The sequence below is a fragment of the Bufo gargarizans genome, chromosome 2 (genome assembly GCF_014858855.1).
Source record: "Bufo gargarizans isolate SCDJY-AF-19 chromosome 2, ASM1485885v1, whole genome shotgun sequence".
In the NCBI taxonomy this organism is placed as follows: domain Eukaryota; kingdom Metazoa; phylum Chordata; class Amphibia; order Anura; family Bufonidae; genus Bufo; species Bufo gargarizans.
The window spans coordinates 497,797,366-497,818,781 of NC_058081.1; the positions used below are offsets into that span (position 1 = coordinate 497,797,366).

A 21,416-nucleotide genomic window follows, 5' to 3' on the forward strand; every position below is an offset into this window, starting at 1 on the left:
GACATGTCACCACTGCAGCCAGGAAGATGACTGCAGTGGCGGAGAGGAAAAGAGCATAACTGGAAGAGGCATGGGCTTCTTATTTTAACATATTTGCACGGCTGCCAGGGTTTTTATTTAACTCAGGCAAACCCTTTAAAGATGACCTGTCACCTCTCCTGACAGGTCTGTATTAGGAACTACTTGCATCCCCCTTGTAATAACAATTCTGGAGCATCTATAATGACTATGTATTATTCCTGCTAGAAATATACAACTAAATTGCCAACAGTCTGCAGTAAAGGTACTGCTGGGTGTTAGAGTACCGAGTGTGTCTGACTCTGTCCAATCAGTGCTGCTGGTGTCAGACTGTGTCACACACCCAAATGGTAACACCTATCTGTACCTTTACTGCAAGCTGCTGACAATTCATTCATAAACTTCTAGTAGAAATAAGGAATGGCACAACATAGAGCCATAAGACAAGATGCTACAGAATTGTTATTACATGGGGAATGGAAGTAGTTACATGTCAGAAGAGGTAACAGGTCCTCTTTAAAGTCCCTTTACATGGGCTCATTATCAGTCGCCATTCACCGGGTGAAACCAACGTAGGTGTGACACCCAAAAACAACAGGGGATCTGCTGCCTAGATTCTCTATAGGGATGAGCGATGGCTCCTTCTTTTACAGGGATAACGACAGAATCGAAATGGAGCTCTGACGAGCAGGCAACACACAGTTAGTTCCTGATAATTGCCTGTGCAGTTGGACCATGTAAAGCTGCCTTTACTTTAAAAAAAAACCTGCTAAATAACAAAACCGGCTCTGCTGAATCCCTGTCTTATGATTTATAAAGCTGCCATAAAGAAATCCATAATTATCACTGAAGGTAAGAAGCTAATCAAAACCAGTGAATGTTACCTTATAAATGACTCCGCCATTACTGGAACACGTCAGCATGTAGTTGCCTTCTGAGTCAAAGGCAAAAAGTCGTCCACGAGGGAACTGCACCTGCTTGTACCCACTGTAGCCAGAAAGCATGAAGGGGCCCGTGGCGTCAGGTGGCAGGGAATATTCAGAGACCTTCTGACCACTCTTGTGAATGTTCCACTGAATAAACTGAAAACAAAAACTAATCATTAACTGGTTGGTTGGCGCCTGGAAACTGTAAGTAAGCTGCTGTTCACAGATGATACATGCTGTATTTAGTATCTGGGTGTATAATGGCGTCCTGACCTGGATGCGCTGTGGGTCGGACACTCATCAACACCCTAATACCCTCAACAGCATGTATCACCAGTACATGCATAACCATTTTGGGCTTATTTATTGGACTATTAGGAGGCGAACAAGCCGTTTTCTGACACAAATGCTGATACAAGTGAAGCACAGGTTACAATCACACAGCGCAGCCATGCCGTCTTGAGACGTGGCTGCGCTGCGTTCGAGTACCGCATGACTGTATGAGCCATAGCAGGCTCCAATTAACTAATTACATCCACACTGTAAAGTCAGTCTGAATTGTTATTGGATCTGAGGAACCTGCAATACCGCGTGGACATTAACAATGCAGACTGACTAAACAGTGGCCTATTCTCAGCATGGTTGATCAGCATCTGATCTTCTGGGTCCATGACTCCACACAATAAAGGATAGGTGATGTCCTATTTCTGGCCGCATCTTGCAGATCGCGGACCCATTGATGTCAATAGGTCCGCACTGCGATGCAGAGTGCACACGGCTGGTGCCCATGTTTGGAGAATCTGCGGTTTGTGGTTGTGTGAATGCAGCCTAAACCCTGTGTCGTCTGGTCCTGCAGTCATACGTCTATCACCCCTTTAGTAAAATGTAGGGGACATATTGCTGGCAACAGGACTGCAGGATCAGACTACACCCTCTTACACTGACATGGTCTTATAAGTTCCTGCTCACCTTCCCGTCCTCTCCGATACTGTAAACGGCATTCTCATCGTAGCTGAAATCTACCGAATACACCTCTCCCTTGTGTGCCTCCCAGCTCATGGCACACTGGTGTTGCTGCATATCTAGGGAATGAGGAGACTGTTACCGTATATCCAGCTCACAAAGGCGATATTACTTAAAGGGACTCTACATCTGTAAATGAAGGAGGAAAATGAAGATTACTCTTACCTGTAATTGGATTTTCCTGAACCCACGACAGCACCATGAGAGAGAGGCTCCGCCCCCACAGACAGGAAACGTGAAGTACAAAAAGGCGGAGGCTCTCCTCCCACCTCAGTATATCTTTCCAAAGATGAGAGGAACTCCGCCCGTAATTATTACAGCCAACTCATGTCATCAAAAACTTTTGCTACACCCACACGTACACCAATCACTAAAAAATAGGGAAGGGAGATAAGGGTGCTGTCGTGGATTCAGAAAAATCCAATTACCGGTAAGAGTATTCTTCATTTTTCCCCTCACCCACGACAGCACCACGAGAGTGAGAACCAAGGAACCATTAGGGTGGGTTGACAGCCGAAAGCACCTTAGTAGCAAAGGTTAGATCCGTAGAAGAGTCTAACTGTAGACGGTAATGTTTAAAGAAGGTGGTCGGAGAAGACCAGACAGCCGCCTTACAGATATCCTCTATAGATACAGCAGCCCTCTCACCGAAGAAGTGGAAATAACCCTAGTAGAGTGAGCTCTAAGGCCTATTGCACACGACAGTATGTCCATTTCAGTGTTTTGCGGTCCGTTTTTCACGGATCCGTTGTTCCGTTTTTTGCTTCCGTTGTGGTTCCGTTTCCGTTCCGTTTGGCAAATACAGTATACAGTAATTTCATATAAAAAATTGGGCTGGGCATAACATTTTCAATAGATGGTTCCGAAAAAAAATGGTCGTGTGAAAGAGGCCTAAGGCATTCTGGAGGAGATTTTCTGAGGAAGAGTAAGCCAATGATATTGCTGAAGTAATCCATCTGGCCAAGGTATTCTTTGATGCTGCATGACCTTTTCTTCTCCCCTGAAAAACAACAAGGAAGACTTCCTCAAGTCTTTAGTCCTGGACAAATACTGAGTTAAACACCTTCTAACTTCGAGGCAATGATGAGCTTTTTCTTCTTCAGTAGATGGTGACTAATAGAAGGTTGGGAGTACAATCACTTGAGACCTGTGAAACTTGGAAGCCACCTTAGGGAGGAAGGCTGGATCAGGTTGAATGATCACCCTATCTTCTAATATGGTGGTATAGGGAGGATTGATGGAAATACTGTAAGGTTCACTAATCCTACGTGCCGAAGTCAGAGCTACTAAAAGACATAGCTTAAAAGGATACATGCTTTAAGGAAACCTCCTCAATAGGCTCAAAGTGATGTTTTATTAAGGCATTTAAATCCCAAAGCGCTATCTTGGGTGCAAGATTAAAGAGAAGAACGGGAGACGGATCAGAAAAATCTAGATATCCACAGATCTGATGACAAGTTTTCATTAAACAAGGCCGAGAGAGCCGAAATTTGAACTTTTAAAGGTGCTGGGAGATAACTCTAACTGCAACCCCTTCTGAAGGAATTCTAACACCTGGAAAACCAGAACCTGGAAAGAGATGTCCCTAAAATCAATATCGGCAAAACTCAAAAATTTCTTCCAAATTTTTGCATAAATGGAATTTGTTACTCTCTTTCTACATTTAAAGAGGGTATTTACCAAGTTGGAAGAGAAACCCTTCTTGGCTAGCAGAAACCTTTCAAATTCCATGCCGTCAGATGGAGGCTCCTTATCTGTGGATGGAAAATTGGTCCTTGAGACAGAAGGTCGTGGATCTACGGAAGGACCCACGGGTCCAACACGGACATATTTCTTTGCCAAGCAAACCACCTTCTCTGGGCCAAAAGGGAGTCATTAAAATCACCAGAGGACGATCTTCCCTTATCTTCTGCAAGACTCTGGGAATCAAGGGAAAGGGAGGGAAGGCATACCCCAGGGGAAAATTCCAAATGTGCAGGAAGGCATCTAGACCACAGGGGGATCCCTCTGGAGACAGAGAAAATAAATTCTTTACTTTCCTATTCTGACTACTAGCAAACAAGTTTACTGATGGAATCCCCCAAAGGTCAGAAATCCCATTAAAAATTTTCTGTTTTAGACTCCATTCCCCTTGGGAGATAACATGACAACTTAAAAAAATCCACCTGAATATTATCTGTGCCCTTAATGTGAACTGCAGAGATGGAACTACAATTTTCTTCAGCCAACTGAAGGATTTCGCTAGTCATTACCATTAAGGCCTTGCTCCTGGTACCCCCTTGTTTGTTTAAATAGGAAACTACAGTGCTATTGTCCGACAAGATTCTAAGATGTCTGTTAGATAATAACGGAAGAATCTCTAACATAGTGAATTTCACTGCCATAAGTTCATATTTGATGAAGCTGACTTCTGACTATGTTGCCATAAGCCCTGGATAGAGCACTCTAGAATATGGGCTCCCCAACCCAAGCATAAAAGATTATTTTTTATCCAAGGGGCCCCCTGGGTTAAATTGTCTCTTACCAACCACCACCTTAATTCCTCTATAGTCTGGTATAATTAAACAAGATTCCAAGGTTTATTTTCCCCCTTCCCAGACAGTCAACACGTCCCACTGTAGCCCTCTGGAATGGAACTGGGCCCATACAACAGCTGGGATACATGAAGTCAGACTCCCCAGAATCAACATACCTTTTCTTAACGTTTCTCTTGGGTTCTGGGCTAGATCTTATATCTTTTCTCTTAATTTCCAGATCTTCTCTTCCATCAGGAAACACTTCTGTATCCTTGAATCCAACCGCAATCCTAGAAAAAGCTGATCTTGTGATGGCTCTGGTCTCGATTTCACTCTGTTCAGGATCCATCCCATTTCTTCCAGAATCTGCGACACCTCCTGTACCGCTTTCCTGCAGGCCTCCCCAATTCTCCAACTATCAAAGGGTGGTCTAGATAAAGGAATAAAAAGAATATCCTTTTCCCCGATATGAGCTGCCATTTCCGAGATTATCTTTATGAACACCCTTGGCGCCATTGACAGTCCAAAGGGAAGGGCCTGAAATTGCAGATGTCTGATAGCTCCCCCTAGTTCTACTGCTACCCAAAGGAACTGATAGTCCCGATGGATAGGGAAATGAAAATAGGCGTCTTAAGTCCAGGACCGCCATAAAGCAATTGGAATATAGCAAATTTATTGCTGATTTTATGGTCTCCATTTTGAACTTTTTTATGACCAAGAACCCATTTAGCTTTCTTAAATTTATAATCGTTATGAAGGTACCGTCTGTTTTTTTCACTAGACAGAGAGGAGAGTAAAAACCTGGTCCTCTGGTACTGGAATCAGGACTTATTTTTCTAGCAACCGTAGGACTTCTAGTTCTATAGGATCTGTCCTTTTCCCCCCAGACTTTGTGACTATAAACCTTACTGGAGGAGGGGAACGAAACTCTAGCTTTAAACCTAGACCTATGGTGTCCAAGATCCAGGAGCTGTTGGAAATTTGCTGCCATGCAGGAAGAAACTTCGCTAGTCTTCCTCCTACAGGCAACCTGGCATCATTGCTGGTCCCCTGGTTTTTTCTCATCAGTAAAGGACTGGACGAAGAAAAAACCTCTTCGACTTCTTCTTTGTAATCTGTATTTAAATTCTCTGTCTTTTTTGTCTCCTTTATTACCTCGAAAGGAACGAAAGGGGACGACCATATCTTCCCCTAGCAGAAAAGGTTTGGATAGGAAATTTATATTTCTAATCTGCTGCCTTTTCTAACAGCTCGTCTAAGGCAGAACCAAACAGAAACTCTCCCTCACAAGGGACAGCACACAGCCTCTTAGACAGCAAATCCCCACTCCAACCTTTAAGCCACAATTCCCTATGGGCAGAGTTACCGAGTGCAGATTTTATTAGACTGGCTGCTAGATCTTCTACTGAGGCATCTGCTAACAAAATCTGCCGCTTTTTTAATGGTAGGGAGACCTGCTAGAATTTGTTCCCTAAGGCATTTGTTTTTTACTTGATCTTCTAGTTCAGAGAGCCAAGAAACGGAATCAAGGAAGTGAGTGCGATAGAAGGCCTGAAAGAGGATGTGGCCGCCTCCCATGCAGCCTTCAAAAACCCATCAGCTTTTTTATCTACATCTTCCACTGGAAAGAAGGGCCTTCCAATCTCTTTCTCCTCTTCATCAGAAGAATAAGATGATTTGTCAGAACCTGGATCCTGCTTCTGTTCTGAATCAGAGGAGTCTCCCAAATCTATCTGCTGAACTTGCTTAGCTCTTTGCTCCTTCTGACCCCCGAACTTTTTCAAGGAAGAGCTGACTTCAGACCTGAGTAATGTCGGAAGGTTCTTATAAAAAGGAGGGCTGACACAATTTCCTCTGATTCCCATATGACCCGTCGGCAGCTATATTCGGGTTACACGCCTTTTAAGCGCCTCCCCTGACGTCATTACAGAGCGCCCTCACATCCGGCGCTTGCGTTCCAGGCCTCCCTTGGTTTCCTGTCTGTGGGGGCGGAGCCTCTCTTGTGGTGCTGTCGTGGGTGAGGGGAAAACGGACACTACAGAAAGCTAAGACAAAGCTCCCAAAACAAAGACTTGTGGGAATATGGCAGAGAAAACAAGACTCATTGCTTCTGAATCCCCTCTATTTTGGCTGAGGGTGGGTGGAGCTTAGGAAAAGGGGCAGGGCTTAGCTTGAGCTCAGTGTGAAGGAGGGAAAATTAACCTTAAGGTTCAGCTTATATTGGGCCTTATTTTTCTATTGATAATTGTTTTTTGCCTTTCTGGGTATTAGCTTTTAATTGCTTTTGGGATTGTGGGAAGGCAAATAAATTCTGACAGAGTTTTTAGCATTTTTTCCCCACTATTTACCATGAGGTAAAAATTTACATTTTCTGGTAAGAAAATAAAAACAGTATTTTTTTGTGTCGCTGCAATCTGAGGCCTTTTTTTTTTGTTTTTGTTTTTTTATATTAACATAACAATATGAGGGCTTTTGTTTGTACCATATGTTCTTAAAAGGGGACCCTATCCTACTTCCAGAACATGGCAACCAAAGGGAAGGAGAGCACACTGTGGATGTGCAGAGTCCTCTCCAGTTACTGCTTTGAGACTTCCTAAAATAGTGATATTTTTGGAACTCCCTTAAAGACTGGCCCCCTTCAGGACATAAGATCGGGTCCCAGAGGTGGAACCAGCACTTATCTGACATTTATGGCATATTCTAGTGCTGGGATCGGCAACCTTCGGCCTCTAGCTGCTGTGAAACTACAACTCCTAGCATGTACTCTTAGGGTCTATTCACACGTCCGTTGTTTCTTTCCTGATCTGTTCCGTTTTTTGCTGAACAGATCTGGACCAGATCTGGACCCATTCATTTTCAATGGGTCCTGAAAAAAAATCTGACATTGTGCTGTCCGATTTTTTTCAGGACCCATTGAAAATGAATGGGTCCAGATCTGGTCCAGATCTGTTCAGCAAAAAACGGAACAGATTAGAAAAGAAACAACGGACGTGTGAATGGACCCTAACTCAGCTGTTCTTGTAACTCTCATAAAAGCTGGAGTGCCAGAGGGTTGCTGATCCCTGTTCTAGTGACATGCCAGAAATGGTGAGATATGAACCTTTATTTCTTGGGGGGGGGGGGGGCAAAAAAAGATTTTTTTTTTTCTTTATAACGCCACACAGTAAAAATAATACAATAACTTTATTGTAGGTAGCCCTACATGCTTTTTTATTGTTTACTACTTTAAAACAATAAGGCCTTATTCACAACGACTGTCATGGTCTGTCACATGGCTATTTTCAGAACAATGACAGTCTATGGGTGTATTCACAATACACCAATGTGTCCAAACCGTAAACACGGACTGTTAAAAATTAGGACGTCCTATTTTTTCTGTGTTCAACAGCTTGAAAGCACCCATACAATTCAAGGGGCCGCAAAAAACTGACAGTTTAACCCATTTTAAGGGTTCATGCACATGTCCGCAAGTGTTTTGCAGGCCGCAAACTGCGGACCGCACATGGCCGGATCTTTAAAAAGAAATGCCTTTTCTTGTCAGTGTCTGCAGACAGGAATCTATATATATATCTATTGTTATATCTATATATACACACAAAACCAGCAGTTTAATGAGTACAGAGAATAAAAGTTACTTTTTAATAACCACTATTATCTGGGTCAAATTGACATTTAGTTCGGAAGGACATTTTGGTGTGCGGACAAGAATATGACATGTTCTATTTTTTGGTGGAACGGAAGGACGGATATGGAATGGAAGTGCGGATGCGGACAGCACACTGTGTGCTGTCTGCATCTTTTGCGGCCCTATTGAAAATGAATGGGTCCGGATCCGTTCCACAACGTTGCAGATCGGATACGGACCCATTTTGCAGACGTGTGAATGGACTCCAACAGCCATTTTTCTTCAGTGTCTTCTGAATGTAGCCTGCAATGGTTTCTTTCCATCAAAAAAAGGGGGTTATTTATTTATATCTTTATTTTTGGGGAGAATTTTTTTTATTTTTTCACTTAATTTTGTCCGACTAGGGCACCTGAAGCTGTGATGAATTCACTGCATACATAATGCTCTATAGCATTATTGTCTAATAACTTACACTGACAGGCATGGACTAATGTAGGCATCCTCAAACTGCGGCCTTCCAGCTGTTGCAAAATTACAACTCCCAGCATGCCCGAACAGCCTACAGGTATCAGCCTACAGCAGGGTATTGTGGGAGTTGTAGTTTTACAACAGCTGGAGGGTCGCAGTTTAAGGATGCCTGGACTAATGGGTTCACATCTACAGCAGTCCTGGTTGCCACAGTACTGTAACATTGCAGGGCCAGTTGGACAGATAGATGGAGCCCCATCCATCTATCAAGCTCCTTAGATGCCACTCCGACCAGTACAACAAAAGTCTGTCTGTCAACCACAGCCGAGCTTGTGATGCTGGCTGGAGAGGCACAGCTCCTGTGCCCATGGAGATCATCATGACATAACTTGACGTTATGGAACCTCTATGTACAACAATCCATGGGGTAGCGGAACAGTCACATAGTGGTGCATTAAAGGGTTAAATATATATTACACATAGATTATGCTTCATTGTGCCATTTACCAAAAAGTCTGATGACACCATCCGCTGCTCCAGTGACCAGCAGATTCCCATTGTGATTGAAGGATGTGCAGTTTACAGCGATGGCCACAGGTTGCAAAGAGAACTGCAGCTGGTAAAGAAGAAAATGGAGAAATGTAACCTGATAAATAGATACGAACATATAAACAATCTAGTGTACGATTAACCAAGTTTCCCCTACTTTATATGAGCTCCGTTAAACTGCTTGCTGACTATTTTCAATCACAACCAGCAGAATAGTGGGTACAGCTCTGGAGTATAATACAGGATGCAACTTAGGATAAGTAATGTAATGTAATGTAATGTATGTACAGAGTGACTCCACCAGCACAATAGTGAGTGCACCTCTGGAGTATAATACAGTATGCAACTCAGTATTAGTACAGGATAAGTAATGTAATGTATGTACACAGTGAATTCACCAGCACAATAGTGAGTGCAGCTCTGGATTACAATACAGGATGTAACTCAGGATCAGTACAGGATAAGTAATGTACGTACACTGTAACTCCACCAGCAGAATAGTGAGTGCAGCTCTGGAGTATAATACAGGATGTAACTCAGGATGAGTACAGGATAAGTAATGTATGTACACAGTGACTCCCCCAGCAGAATAGTGAGTGCAGCTCTGGAGTATAATACAGGATGTAACTCAGGATCAGTACAGGATAAGTAATGTAATCTGTACACAGTAAATTCACCAGCAGAATGGTGAGTACAGGATGTAACTCAGGATAATTTCCATCATTATAGCTCTATGCAAGTTTTCTTGAAAAGCCACACATTTTTAACCCCTGCAGCTCATTTATCATGTGCACCAGAAACATGGCACACGCTGAATCAGAAATCAACTCCAGCTCCTGGCCCGAGTAGATTTCATAGATCTTTCTCCAGCACGTGAAACGCCAGTCTGTAGTAAATGACCCCCAATGATTCCACCAGCAGAACAGTGAGTGCAGATCTGAAGTATTGCACAGCATATAGTTCATCCAACTTGCATAAACCCTTTGGAGTGAATGCCATGTAGCATCATAGACAACATTTTACCTGTTGTTTCATGGTTTTAGTGTCCCACAGCAATAAACGTCCTGGCACTTGATTGCTTCCATTGTCTCCTATGCCAGGTACAGCTGGATCTGGGATTGAGGAAGGAGCCGCCGCTGAACAGACAAATGAAGTCCCACTGGGGTTACATGCCAAAGAGAGAATCCTAGAAGCAGAGACATCTTCAGTATCAGAAAGATTACCCGGCTTCAATCTACGTCCTTTGGGATAGCACGCACCTCGGCATATCGTCAGAGATCCCGATCTCACATAAGTTTTTCTTTGCTTCGGTATCATAAAGACGAACAGTGCCAACTTCACTCCCCAGCAGGAGCTATGCCCACAACAGCAGGGAGAAAAGAAAAAGTAAGCGGCTATGTAGGATCAATATATATCAAAGCCACAAACTATCCATATTAAAGTGTACGCATGCGCAAACCGGTAAAAATGTGTAAAAAGATACAAGACGGATCCATCTGTCCGCAAGACAAGCGGAGAGATGGATTCGTTCTTGCAATGCATTTGTGAGAACTGCTTTCCGGATCACACTGCCACAAGTTTGAAAATAGCCTTAGTGTTTGTGTGTTTTTTTTGTTTTTTTTAACTTACTATTAGCCCCCTTAGGGGCTGGAACCCTTGTGAGGTGAACGCATTGCACCCGCACTGAATCCGGACCCATTCACTTCTATGGGGCTGTGTACATAAGTGGTGATTTTCACGCATTACTTGTGCGTTGCGTGCAAATCGCAGAATGCTCTATGTTGTGCGTTTTTCACGCAACACAGGCCCCATAGAAGTTAATGGGGCTGCGTGAAAATCGCAAGCATCCGCAAGCAAGTGCGGATGCGGTGCGATTTTCACGCATGGTTGCTATTCACTGTGTTTTTTTCCCTTATAACATGGTTATAAGGGAAAATAATAGCATTCTTTAATACAGAATGCTTAGTAGAAGGTCAATTGAGGGTTAAAAAAATAAAAATAAATGAACTCACCTCCTCCAATTGATCACGTAGCTGCCGGTCTCCTGTTCTTTCTTCAGGACCTGTCAAAGGACCTGTGGTGACATCACTGAGCTCATCACATGGTCCATTACCATGGTGATGGATCATGTGATGTACCATGTGATGAGCTCAGTGACGTCACCACAGGTCCTTAAAGGGAACCGGTCACCAGGATTTTGGGTATAAAGGTGAGGACATGGGTTGCTACATGGCCGCTAGTACATCCGCAATATCCAGTCCCCATAGCTCTGTGTGCTTTTATTGTGTATAAAAAACGATTTGATACATATGCAAATTAACCTGAGATGAGTCCTGTATGCGACTCTTCTCAGGGACAGGACTCATCTCAGGTGTATCAAATAGTTTTTTTTTTACACAATAAAAGCACACAGAGCTATAGGGACTGGGTATTGCGTATGTGCTAGCGGCCATCTAGCAACCCATGTCCTCAGCTCTATACCCAAAATCCTGGTGACAGGTTCCCTTGAAGAAAGAACAGGAGACCGGCAGCTATGCGATCAATTGGAGGCGAGTTAATTTTTTAAAATATTTTTTAACCCTCATTGGCACTGCACCACCAATGTTTATTATACTGGGGTGTTGGGGAGGGGGGGCGCACTGCGCCACCAATGAAGATAACTGACCTGTTAATACAAATATAGGAGGCGGGTGTCGAAATCAAATAGCCGGCACCCGATCTCTATGACAGGGAGCTGCGATCCGCTGCAGTTAACCCCCCAGGTACAGCTTCCTGTCATAGAGGTCGGGTGCCGGCTATTTGATTCAGGCACCCGCCTCCTATATTTGTATTAACAGGTCAGTTATCTTCATTGGTGGCGCAGTGGCCACAGCCCCTCCCCTCCTCCTCCCATCTCTCTTCTTATTGGTGGCGGCAGCAGCAGCACAGGGGTTGGGGGGGGGGGGGATGACTCATTCTCCACTGCGCTGCTGAGAAGAACATTGGCAGCAGGACAGAGAACTATCATCTCCTGTGCCCGCCGCTGTATTCAACTGCAGAGCTGCGGTGGCGGGTCTAGTCGCAAATGGCGACAAGACCAAAAAGTTTTGTCGCCATTTGTAAATTCTAAGTCACATTGGCGAACATTTTGGTCGCCATCTCGAGCCCTGAGTGAGGTACCTCAAACTGGCTACTAACTTCCAGAACTTACCAGTCTGTCCCTCTTGGTTGCCCACTCCAATGACAGGAGGGCAGATTTAGAAATGGCTGAGGCCTTGGTCTGCATGATGCCATCAATCGACCAAACTTTGATAACGCCATCTACATCCAAGCTGGCAACACGGCGACCCGAGCAGTCTACCCTGGAAGCCAAAGAAAAACAGATGAATCAACACACGAACAGCATTACTTTCTCTGCTGTCCTGTGAGTTTGTTACAAAGAGTCTGGAGTCCTTAGGTCCCATTCACATAGCGGCTTTTAACATCGCAATTTCTGCGTGGATTCCATGCCAAAAAGCAGTTGCCGGATGCTCAGAATCCAAGCATCCATTTATTCAGCCAGAGGTTTTTAGCAGTGACTGCACCAAGAACAGACATGTCAGAGTGAACAGGGCCTTAGAGCTCATGCACAAGAACGTATTCTTTCCTTTCCGTGTCCATTCCGTTTTTTTGTGGACCATATGCGGAACCATTCATTTCAACGTGTCAACAAAAAAAACGGAAGCTATTCCATGTGCATTCTGTTTCCATATGCCCATATTTCCGTTCCGCAAAAAAAAATAGAACATGTCCTATTATTGTCCGCATTACAGACAAGGAAGACAAGGCTGTTCTATTAGGGGCCAGCTGTTCCGTTCCCCAAAATACGGAATGCGCACAGCAAAATACATACGGTCGTGTGCATGAGCCCTTATACAGTGGATTGTCTAGGTTGGTTACTGCTGTGAGATGTATAAGGTCTGTACAGGTTGCCTGCATCTAGATGCAGGCAATTAATTCTTCCATTCACTGACAGCAGGCAGACAGCTTGAAAAATGGTGGAGAAATGAAACAAAGTATATTAGCAAGTAGCAGAACTTTTTTCTTTATTATGCAATAATAAAATAAGTATTTACCAGAAAAAAACATGATATTGAATAAGTCGTTTTCTAAGATTTTATAACAATTGGCAGAAAGCAGGGGGCTGTAAAACGTAAAAAAAAGAATGTCCCACAGCTCCTGCAGCGGTCATGTGCCACTCCTGTGTCTTCTGAGGCTATTAGATGGCCTCAGTGGTCACCAGCAGAAGTCGGATGGGAGGGACATTTAATATGTTTACCTTATTTTATAAAGCACTCTGCTCTCTGACGAGTCCACACATTTCCAATGCAGGTGTGAACAAATAAATATTCCACCAAATGTAATAATCAACAGGTTGCCCAATACCCTCTGTGAGCATTTTTGGCTAATCTAGGGCACCAGAAGGGCTCATGTGTCAAGTTTTCCCTGCCAATGTGACTCTACAGTAGATTCAGCGACGAGAAAATAGGGCACCTACTACTATCCAGATACTAATCTTTACTTCAAAAGGGGGGCTTTCAATTTGACTTGATAGGACATCTGTAAGCTTCTAAGACACCTATTAAAAAAATCTTAGTGTGAGGTCCTTTATTGTAAAACATCTGTGGGTTGTAGTCCAGGCATGGGAGGCACATTACCTGCAGTGCATGATGGAGGAGTGATGCTCTCCATACTCATCTTGGCTGAGTACTATGAACGGTTGCTCTGGTTTCTCCCCACCACCTGATGAGTTTCCTTTAACCCCCTTCATCAGAGCATCGACCGGGTCATGCTGGGTTTCGGGTCGAAGCTCAGGCTCCACTTCTCCAGTCTCAGGCTTCTTCTCTATGCTTTGCTACAAGGAACAACAAAATGCATTTGATTCCATCAACCATATTACAAAATTCTGCACTCCCTTAACACTGCACTTTCCATTACCAACTGGTCCTTCAAGCCCTTTATAGGCAGAGCTTGATTTGATCACTGCTACCTTGCATGTTTGCAGCATTCCTGACGCTTTTAAATCAGCTCTATCATTATCCCTCCCTGACACACATCTCATGATTAATGTGAAAAATAAAGATCAGACATCATATAGTACATGGCAGTGTCTTTCTAACAAAGCTAGAACCTGCCCTGTACCTCAGATGGATCCAAATGCTCTGCTAGATACATTTGAAGCTGGAAGCTCAGAGGGTGTGTGCTTTCTCAGGGGGTATCTCCTTTCTACTGCAGCTCTGTACCTGTAACTATCATACCTTCTAATAGTAGGTCTGGCTGGTGGCAGTTGGAGGCAGGATGGAACCGAGCATGTGAGTCCACCTCAGCAATGTGGACAAAGAAATAAGGCGCTGTACAGATTTTATTGAACAACTAAGTGGTTATACTAAATTTTAAATTACAGAAATATTCGGATCCAGGTGCTGGTTTAAAAAAATGTAAAATATTTTTCATGGGACAACCCCTTTAAGACACTTTTTCTCCTCTCTGATCCACTAACAAGACTCTCCTTGCTACAATCTATCATGAAGACTAGACTCATCCATCCCTTCCAATATTCTCAGCTGCTCTTCTTAGGTGTCTAACCTTGAAATCCCTTCATCATTCTACATCTCAACACTTATCTAAAAGTTAACTGCTAACTGCTCTCTCCAGCTTCTGTTGAATTATTGTTTTCTCTTCTGTCATCACTTCCTTCCACTGTTCGAGGACGTTGACATGGCAGATTATGCCAACGGAATTTTGTTGAGGACTGCATGCCATAAGTCAGGTGTTCACTGCTTCCCATTGTTCTCAATGGAGGCATCACTGCACTTTGCACGGCTGGCGGTTTGAAGTCTCGACCATGTCAAGAAAGGACATTTGCTTTCTTGGTGAGGTGTGTGGACAGATGTCGTTTGAAGCCACGACAGGTGTCCACTTGTGGTTTAGCTCCAGTCAGTGGAGTTAAGCCACGAGTAGGTTTGTGGCATCCAAAGTGAACAACCACGGCAAGGCACTATGGTACCGCCATGGTATATGTGCAGGATTTTGACAACATCAACATACCCTTCAGGATTTCTCTCACGCTTACTTCAATACCTGGAACCTTTTCCTCTATTCTAGACTTGCTTACGTTCAAAAAGACTAAAACAGGCATTTAAAAACGTACCTAGTCACTAATGCCTCATTCCTTTGGCTGTGACTGTCTACCAATCTGTAGCCAACAATGTCCACCACTTGGAAGAACTATCCCTGCTCCCTCTTTAGTCTGCAAGCTTGTGTGAGGCAGATATATCATTCCCTTATGTATTTTGTGTAAATGTCTCCTCACCTGTGACTGTGTCTTTGCAAGCAGTTCCTTCCTTTCCTGCAGGCGTCGCTGCCTCTGTTGCACCATACTGGCATCAGTGACAGGTGGAATGCCAAGTACATTGGGCATGCTTTTCGCTTCCTTAGTCACACTTACGATCTCTTTTGCTTTCTGGGTCTGGAAAGAACAAGAACATTTCTATGCCTACAAAAGAACAGCATCTTCAAAAAGTCTTATGTTAATGTGCTGTGAATCTGCTGCTATGTCAAGCTGAATAGACACAGACTGCAGTCTTCTCCAATGGGACAGATGGGATCTATAACTGAGCATGTTGTCACTAGAAGCATTTACACATGTCCCATGTCAACAGCAATAAGTATGTGGTACATTGTGCAGAAGATTACCTGACTGTTCCCTCCTGGTTCCTTCTTCAATGGAAGACCAGCAGGGCTCTGTGTTGGAGATGACATGGTGACCTGTGGAGGTTTAGTTGCTACTTTTTTGCTCTGTGGGAGTAAAGAAGAGAGGAACCCTGTGGTCTTCTGAGATTGGACAGCTGATCCAGAGGTTCTCTGACTCGAGATCATGGTACTGTGAACATGAAAAAATGTATCAATAGGGCTCAAGCACAGGACAGCTTTTTGGAGCTCAGTCAAAGTGACCACTGGGTTCTTGGTCACCTCTCTTACCAAGGCTCTTCTCCCCGAGTCCTGGTTGTTCCAAATGTCTCCCATTTAAGAATTATGGAGGCCACTGAGCTCTTGGGAACTTTCAGTGCATCTGAAATGTTTTTGTACCTTTCTCCAGATCTGTGCCTCCACACAAACCTGTCTCTAAGCTCTGCAGGCAGTTCTTTCCTCCATATCTCTGATATGCATTGTCAGCTTGGGGACCTTATATAGACACGGATGTGTCTTTCCACAGCATGTCCAATCAACTGAAAGTGGACTCCAATCAAGGGGTAAAAAACATCTCAAAGATTATCCAGAGAAATGGGAGGCCCCCAGAGCTAAATTTCACGTGTCATAGAAAAGGGTCTGAATACTTCTGTCCAGGCAAATGTTTGTTTTTCCCTTTTAAAATTTTTTCAAAAATGTTGTATTCACTTTCTCATTATGGGGTATTGAGTGCAGATTGATGGGGGAAACTTGAATTAGTTTTTTTATTTTAGCCCAAGGCCACAACATAACAAAATGTAAAAAAATAAAATATAATAATAATAATAATAATAATAATAATAAAGTGAAAGGATCTAAAGAATTTCTGAATGCACGATAAGCTTATTTAACATGAGTGAGGGTACTTTCACACTTGCGTTTTTCTTTTCCGGCATAGAGTTCCGTCACAGGGGCTCTATACCGGAAAATAACTGATCAGGCATATCCCCATGCATTCTGAATGGAGAGTAATCCGTTCAGTTTGCATCAGGATGTCTTCAGTTCAGTTGTTTTGACTGATCAGGCAAAAGAGAAAACCGTAGCATGCTACGGTTTTATCTCCGGCGAAAAAAACTGAAGACTTGCCTGAATGCCTGATCAGGCATTTTTTTCCATAGGAATGCATTAGTGCCGGATCAGGCATTCAAAATACCGGAATGCCGGATCCGTCATTCCGGTCTGCGCATGCGCAGACCTTTAAAAATGAAAAAAAAAAAAAAAAAACGGATCCGTTTTGCCTGATGACACCGGAAAAACGGATCCGGTATTGCAATGCATTTTTCTGACTGATCAGGCATTTTTCTGACTGATCAGGCATTTTTCTGACTGATCAGGATCCTGATCAGTCAGAAAAATGCCTGATCAGTCAGAAAAAATGACATCCGTTTGCATACAGTTTGCCTGATCAGGCAGTCAGTTCAGGCAACGGAACTGCCTGCCGGAATCAAACAACGCAAGTGTGAAAGTACCCTGAGTTTTCCATCGAGATGCAAATTGCCAGCCTGACCTATTTTTCACTGACCATCTGTCCGCTCATGAAAAATTGCTGCATGTTCTATCTTCATCCGTTTTACACACAGGAATGGTCCAATCAAGTCAATGGGTTAGTTTAAAAACAAAAACAAAAAAAAACAACTGACAGCATACACATGGCATTAGGATGCAGTTATTTTTTTACTGATGGTTGTGTGAATAACTAATGTACTGATGCAATCCAAATGGAAAAACTAAGACACTGGACACAATTGCAGAATAAAACTGATTCAACTTGTACACAGGGGCAGTATTTCACTGATTTATAGTTATACATAGGCAGTAGGGTTATATTATTTCTATTCTCCTACATAGGAGAGGCAGTATTATACTATATTCTGCTACTAGAGTGTATGATAGTAATTATCTTATTGTAGATAGAGAGCAGTAAGCTTCATATTATTGTACATGGGAGTCAGTATTCTAGTAGGTATATTCTTGAACTTATGAGGACAATATTATAGTAGTTATATTCTTGTACATAGGGGGCAGTATTATAGTAGTTATATTCTTGTACATAGGAATAGTATTATAGTAGTTATATTCTTGTACATAGGAGGCAGTATTATAGTAGTTATATTCTTGTACATAGGAGCAGTATTATAGTGGTTATATTCTTGTACATAGGGGGCAGTATTATAGTAGTTATATTCTTGTACATAGGAACAGTATTATAGTAGTTATATTCTTGTACATAGGAGGCAGTATTACAATAGTTATATTCTTGTACATAGGAGGCAGTATTACAGTAATTATATTTCAGAGGAATGGTATTTGCCTATTTTCACTCACAGCTCAGAGTCTCCCAGCCGATCCATGTTGGAGACATAATGTGGCAGTTTGTGGTGAACCATAGGGCCATCATCACCTTCTTTTTTCAACCGGTGAGTCTCAGCCTGCAGAGCAAAGAGCTGAGAAACCGAGTTGCAAAGGTTACAAAAACTGCGCTTAAATGATGTACTAATATAGTAATTGATAGAACATCCGACTCATTATCCTGAAACTCAAATCTGAGATCATAATGCAAATCAGTAGAGCACCAAATTCCAAATGGGGATCAAATTTCCCCTTTATTTTTACATGTGACGCAGCCAGCAGCTACGACCTTGGTCATCACAAAATGCAGTTAAGAGCAGTTGTCACTTATTTCTTTATTAAACTGTTGTCTCGTAAAAGCCAGTACATTTAATATGAGAGGCGCAGAGCAGATGGCCAGAGTCCACTACAAAAAGTTACTGCTTGTAAGGCCCTTTTCACACGGGCGATTTTTCCGCGCGGGTGCAATGCGTGATGTGAACGCATAGCACCCGCACTGAATCCTGACCCATTCATTTCAATGGGTCTGCTGTGTACATGAGCGTTGTTTTTCACGCATCAGTTCTGCGTTGCGTGAAAATCGCAGCATGTTCTAGATTCTGCGGTTTTCACGCAGCCCTGGCCCCATAGAGGTGAGTTTTTTATCACGCGCGTGAAAAACGCATCAAAACGCATTGCACCCGCGCGGAAAAAACTGAACAACTGAACGCAATCGCAGACAAAACTGACTGAACTTGCTTGCAAAATGGTGTGAGTTTCACTGAACGCACCCTGAACGCATCCGGACCTAATCCGTCACGCTCGTGTGAAAGAGGCCTTAGTGGAATCCCTGTATATGGCTGAAAGAGGGGTGGGGATCCCTAATTAGACATAAATACAGTGGTTGTCCTTATAGGACAATCCCTTTGAGGAGTCGTGATGCAGATAGCAGTACAATCTTTCCGACTTTGCAGCATAGATAATGCAAGCGCCATATTCCAAAATGCATTATGAATTCTAACACGCAGGGGTCAGCAGTCATGGTTCTAAAGATCCTCCAGTAATAAGGTCGGGCTGGTGCAAAAAGAAGGAAATCACCTATGAAATGTGAAGTTCTAAACAGACAAAAACAGAGCAAAGCATGACATATGTCAAGCATGCTGAAGATCTCTCCGCGATTGACCTCATAGATGATTAGCAATAGACTAAGGGGGTCATTTATCAAACTGGTGTAAAGTAGAACTGGCTTAGTTGCCCATAGTAACCAATCAGATTCCACCTTTCATTTATGATAGCTGCTTTGGAAAATGAAAGGAGGAATCTGATTCATTGCTATGGGCAACTAAGCCAGTTCTACATTACACCAGTTTTATCAATGACCCCCTAAATGCTGCACATCAGGTGTACTTCAAAGCTTACTGCACAACTGGTACCAACCTTCTGTCTAAGAGCCTCATTCTCTTCCTGTATGTGGAATATTCTTTGACACTCAGCATCAAAGTTGAGGATGGTTGGAACAGGTGCAGGGTACAGTTAAAGGAAACTTCCATCTCTGAACAATTTATTTCATTCTATACTCTATGAGTAACATTTTATACACTTTGATTTACTATTGATTTTTAGTTAGGGCTCATGCACACAAACGTATTTTGTTTCCGTGTCCTTTCCATGTTTTTTTTGTTTTTTTGTTTTTTGCGGATAGGATGCGGACCCATTCATTTCTATGAAAGTAGTCTTGGGCGTTCATTCATCTATTGGAACTCTCACAGCAGTGAATGCAGAGGACAATGAGCATGCACAGTATGCTCTCCTTCACTTCAGGGGATCTGTTCTGGAGATGGAGCGGGTCCCACCTCTGGGACCCGCTCCTATGTGACATTTTTGGCATATCCTAGCGATGTCTTAGATGGGCCAATCCCTTTAAAAATAGTCACCGAGAAAATTCAGTATTAGGGTACTTACATGCATGAATTTGGTCCGGGTGGTTTTTTTTACCCCTAAAAAAATGTTTTGGGGCACAGGCGTTTGTTACTGGAGTGTTTTCCACACAGTGGTGGACATTTATCAAAACTGGTGTAACGTAAAACTGGCGTAGTTGCTAATAGCAGCCAATCAGATTTCACCTTTCATTCAGAGCTCCTTTGGAAAATTCAACTGGAATCTGATTGATTGCTATGGACAACTAAGGCTACTTTCACATTAGCGTTCGGGGCTCCGCTTGCGAGTTCCGTTTAAAGGCTCTCACAAGCGGCCCCGAACGCATCCGTCCAGCCCTAATGCATTCTGAGTGGATGCGGATCCGCTCAGAATGAATCAGTCTGGCAGCGTTTGGCCTCCGCTCAGCAGGCGGACACCTGAACGCTGCTTGCAGCGTTCGGGTGTCCGCCTGGCCGTGCGGAGGCAAACGGATACATCCAGACTTACAATGTAAGTCAATGGGTGCGGATCCGTTTGAATTTGACACAATATGGCTCAATTTTCAAACGGATCCGTCCCCTATTGACTTTCAATGTGAAAGTGTCACTTTCACACTTAGAATTTTTTTTACAATATAATGCAGACGGATCCGTTCTGAACGGATCCATCGTCTGCATTATATGAGCGGATCCATCTCAGATGGATCCGCTCTGAACGCAAATGCGAAAGTAGCCTAAGCCAGTTTTCCTCTACATCAGCTTTGATAAATGTCCACCAATGTGTCTTACCGCTAGTGCTTTCTTTATGGCATATTTCCCCGACAGAGAAGTTGATGGCAAAGCCCCAGAAAGAACACCAGAGCTACAACATGCTGCATTTTTTTTTAAAAAGAAGCAAGAAAGACAAAAGAACGCCAGCTAATGAACAAAAGTACAAGGAGGAAAAACCGCTTGTGTGTCCTACTTTTCATATTTCCCATTGGTCTTCAGCTAACATCGGAAACTGGTGGTTTTAGAGAAATAAATGCCACTAAAAAAACTACATGTGAACGCATCCTACGCCAGGCACAATGCCTTGTAGGGCTAGCTAAGCAGAATGTAATGGTACTTTTTACTTAGTAATTTACTGCATCATTCTAGAGAAAAAGTACTTTTAATCTATATGCAAATTAGAACTTAGGTGCACTGGGGCAGGCCAAGCCACTCTGTGCACCCTTGCTCCTCCTGATTCCTCTGTCACCCCCTCCTTTGATGACTATGCAATAACCTGTCCCTGTCAATCAAGGAGAGGAAGCAGGAG

The 21,416-nt window shown here is 43.2% G+C and overlaps 1 protein-coding gene across 1 annotated transcript in view; it reads right to left on the reverse strand.

Moving 5' to 3' along the window:
* WDR91 (WD repeat domain 91) overlaps positions 1 to 21,416 on the reverse strand; it is a 52,494-nt gene that overhangs the window by 3,556 nt on the left and 27,522 nt on the right. The window contains exons 5-15 of the mRNA XM_044281217.1: positions 19,638 to 19,720; positions 18,198 to 18,316; positions 15,840 to 16,026; positions 15,457 to 15,612; positions 13,802 to 13,998; positions 12,316 to 12,466; positions 10,385 to 10,479; positions 10,149 to 10,311; positions 9,084 to 9,192; positions 1,914 to 2,026; positions 903 to 1,100 (exon numbers count right to left, since the gene is read on the reverse strand). Coding sequence (XP_044137152.1) covers positions 903 to 1,100; positions 1,914 to 2,026; positions 9,084 to 9,192; positions 10,149 to 10,311; positions 10,385 to 10,479; positions 12,316 to 12,466; positions 13,802 to 13,998; positions 15,457 to 15,612; positions 15,840 to 16,026; positions 18,198 to 18,316; positions 19,638 to 19,720 — 1,571 coding nt within the window. The remainder of the gene's footprint in view (positions 1 to 902; positions 1,101 to 1,913; positions 2,027 to 9,083; positions 9,193 to 10,148; positions 10,312 to 10,384; positions 10,480 to 12,315; positions 12,467 to 13,801; positions 13,999 to 15,456; positions 15,613 to 15,839; positions 16,027 to 18,197; positions 18,317 to 19,637; positions 19,721 to 21,416) is intronic.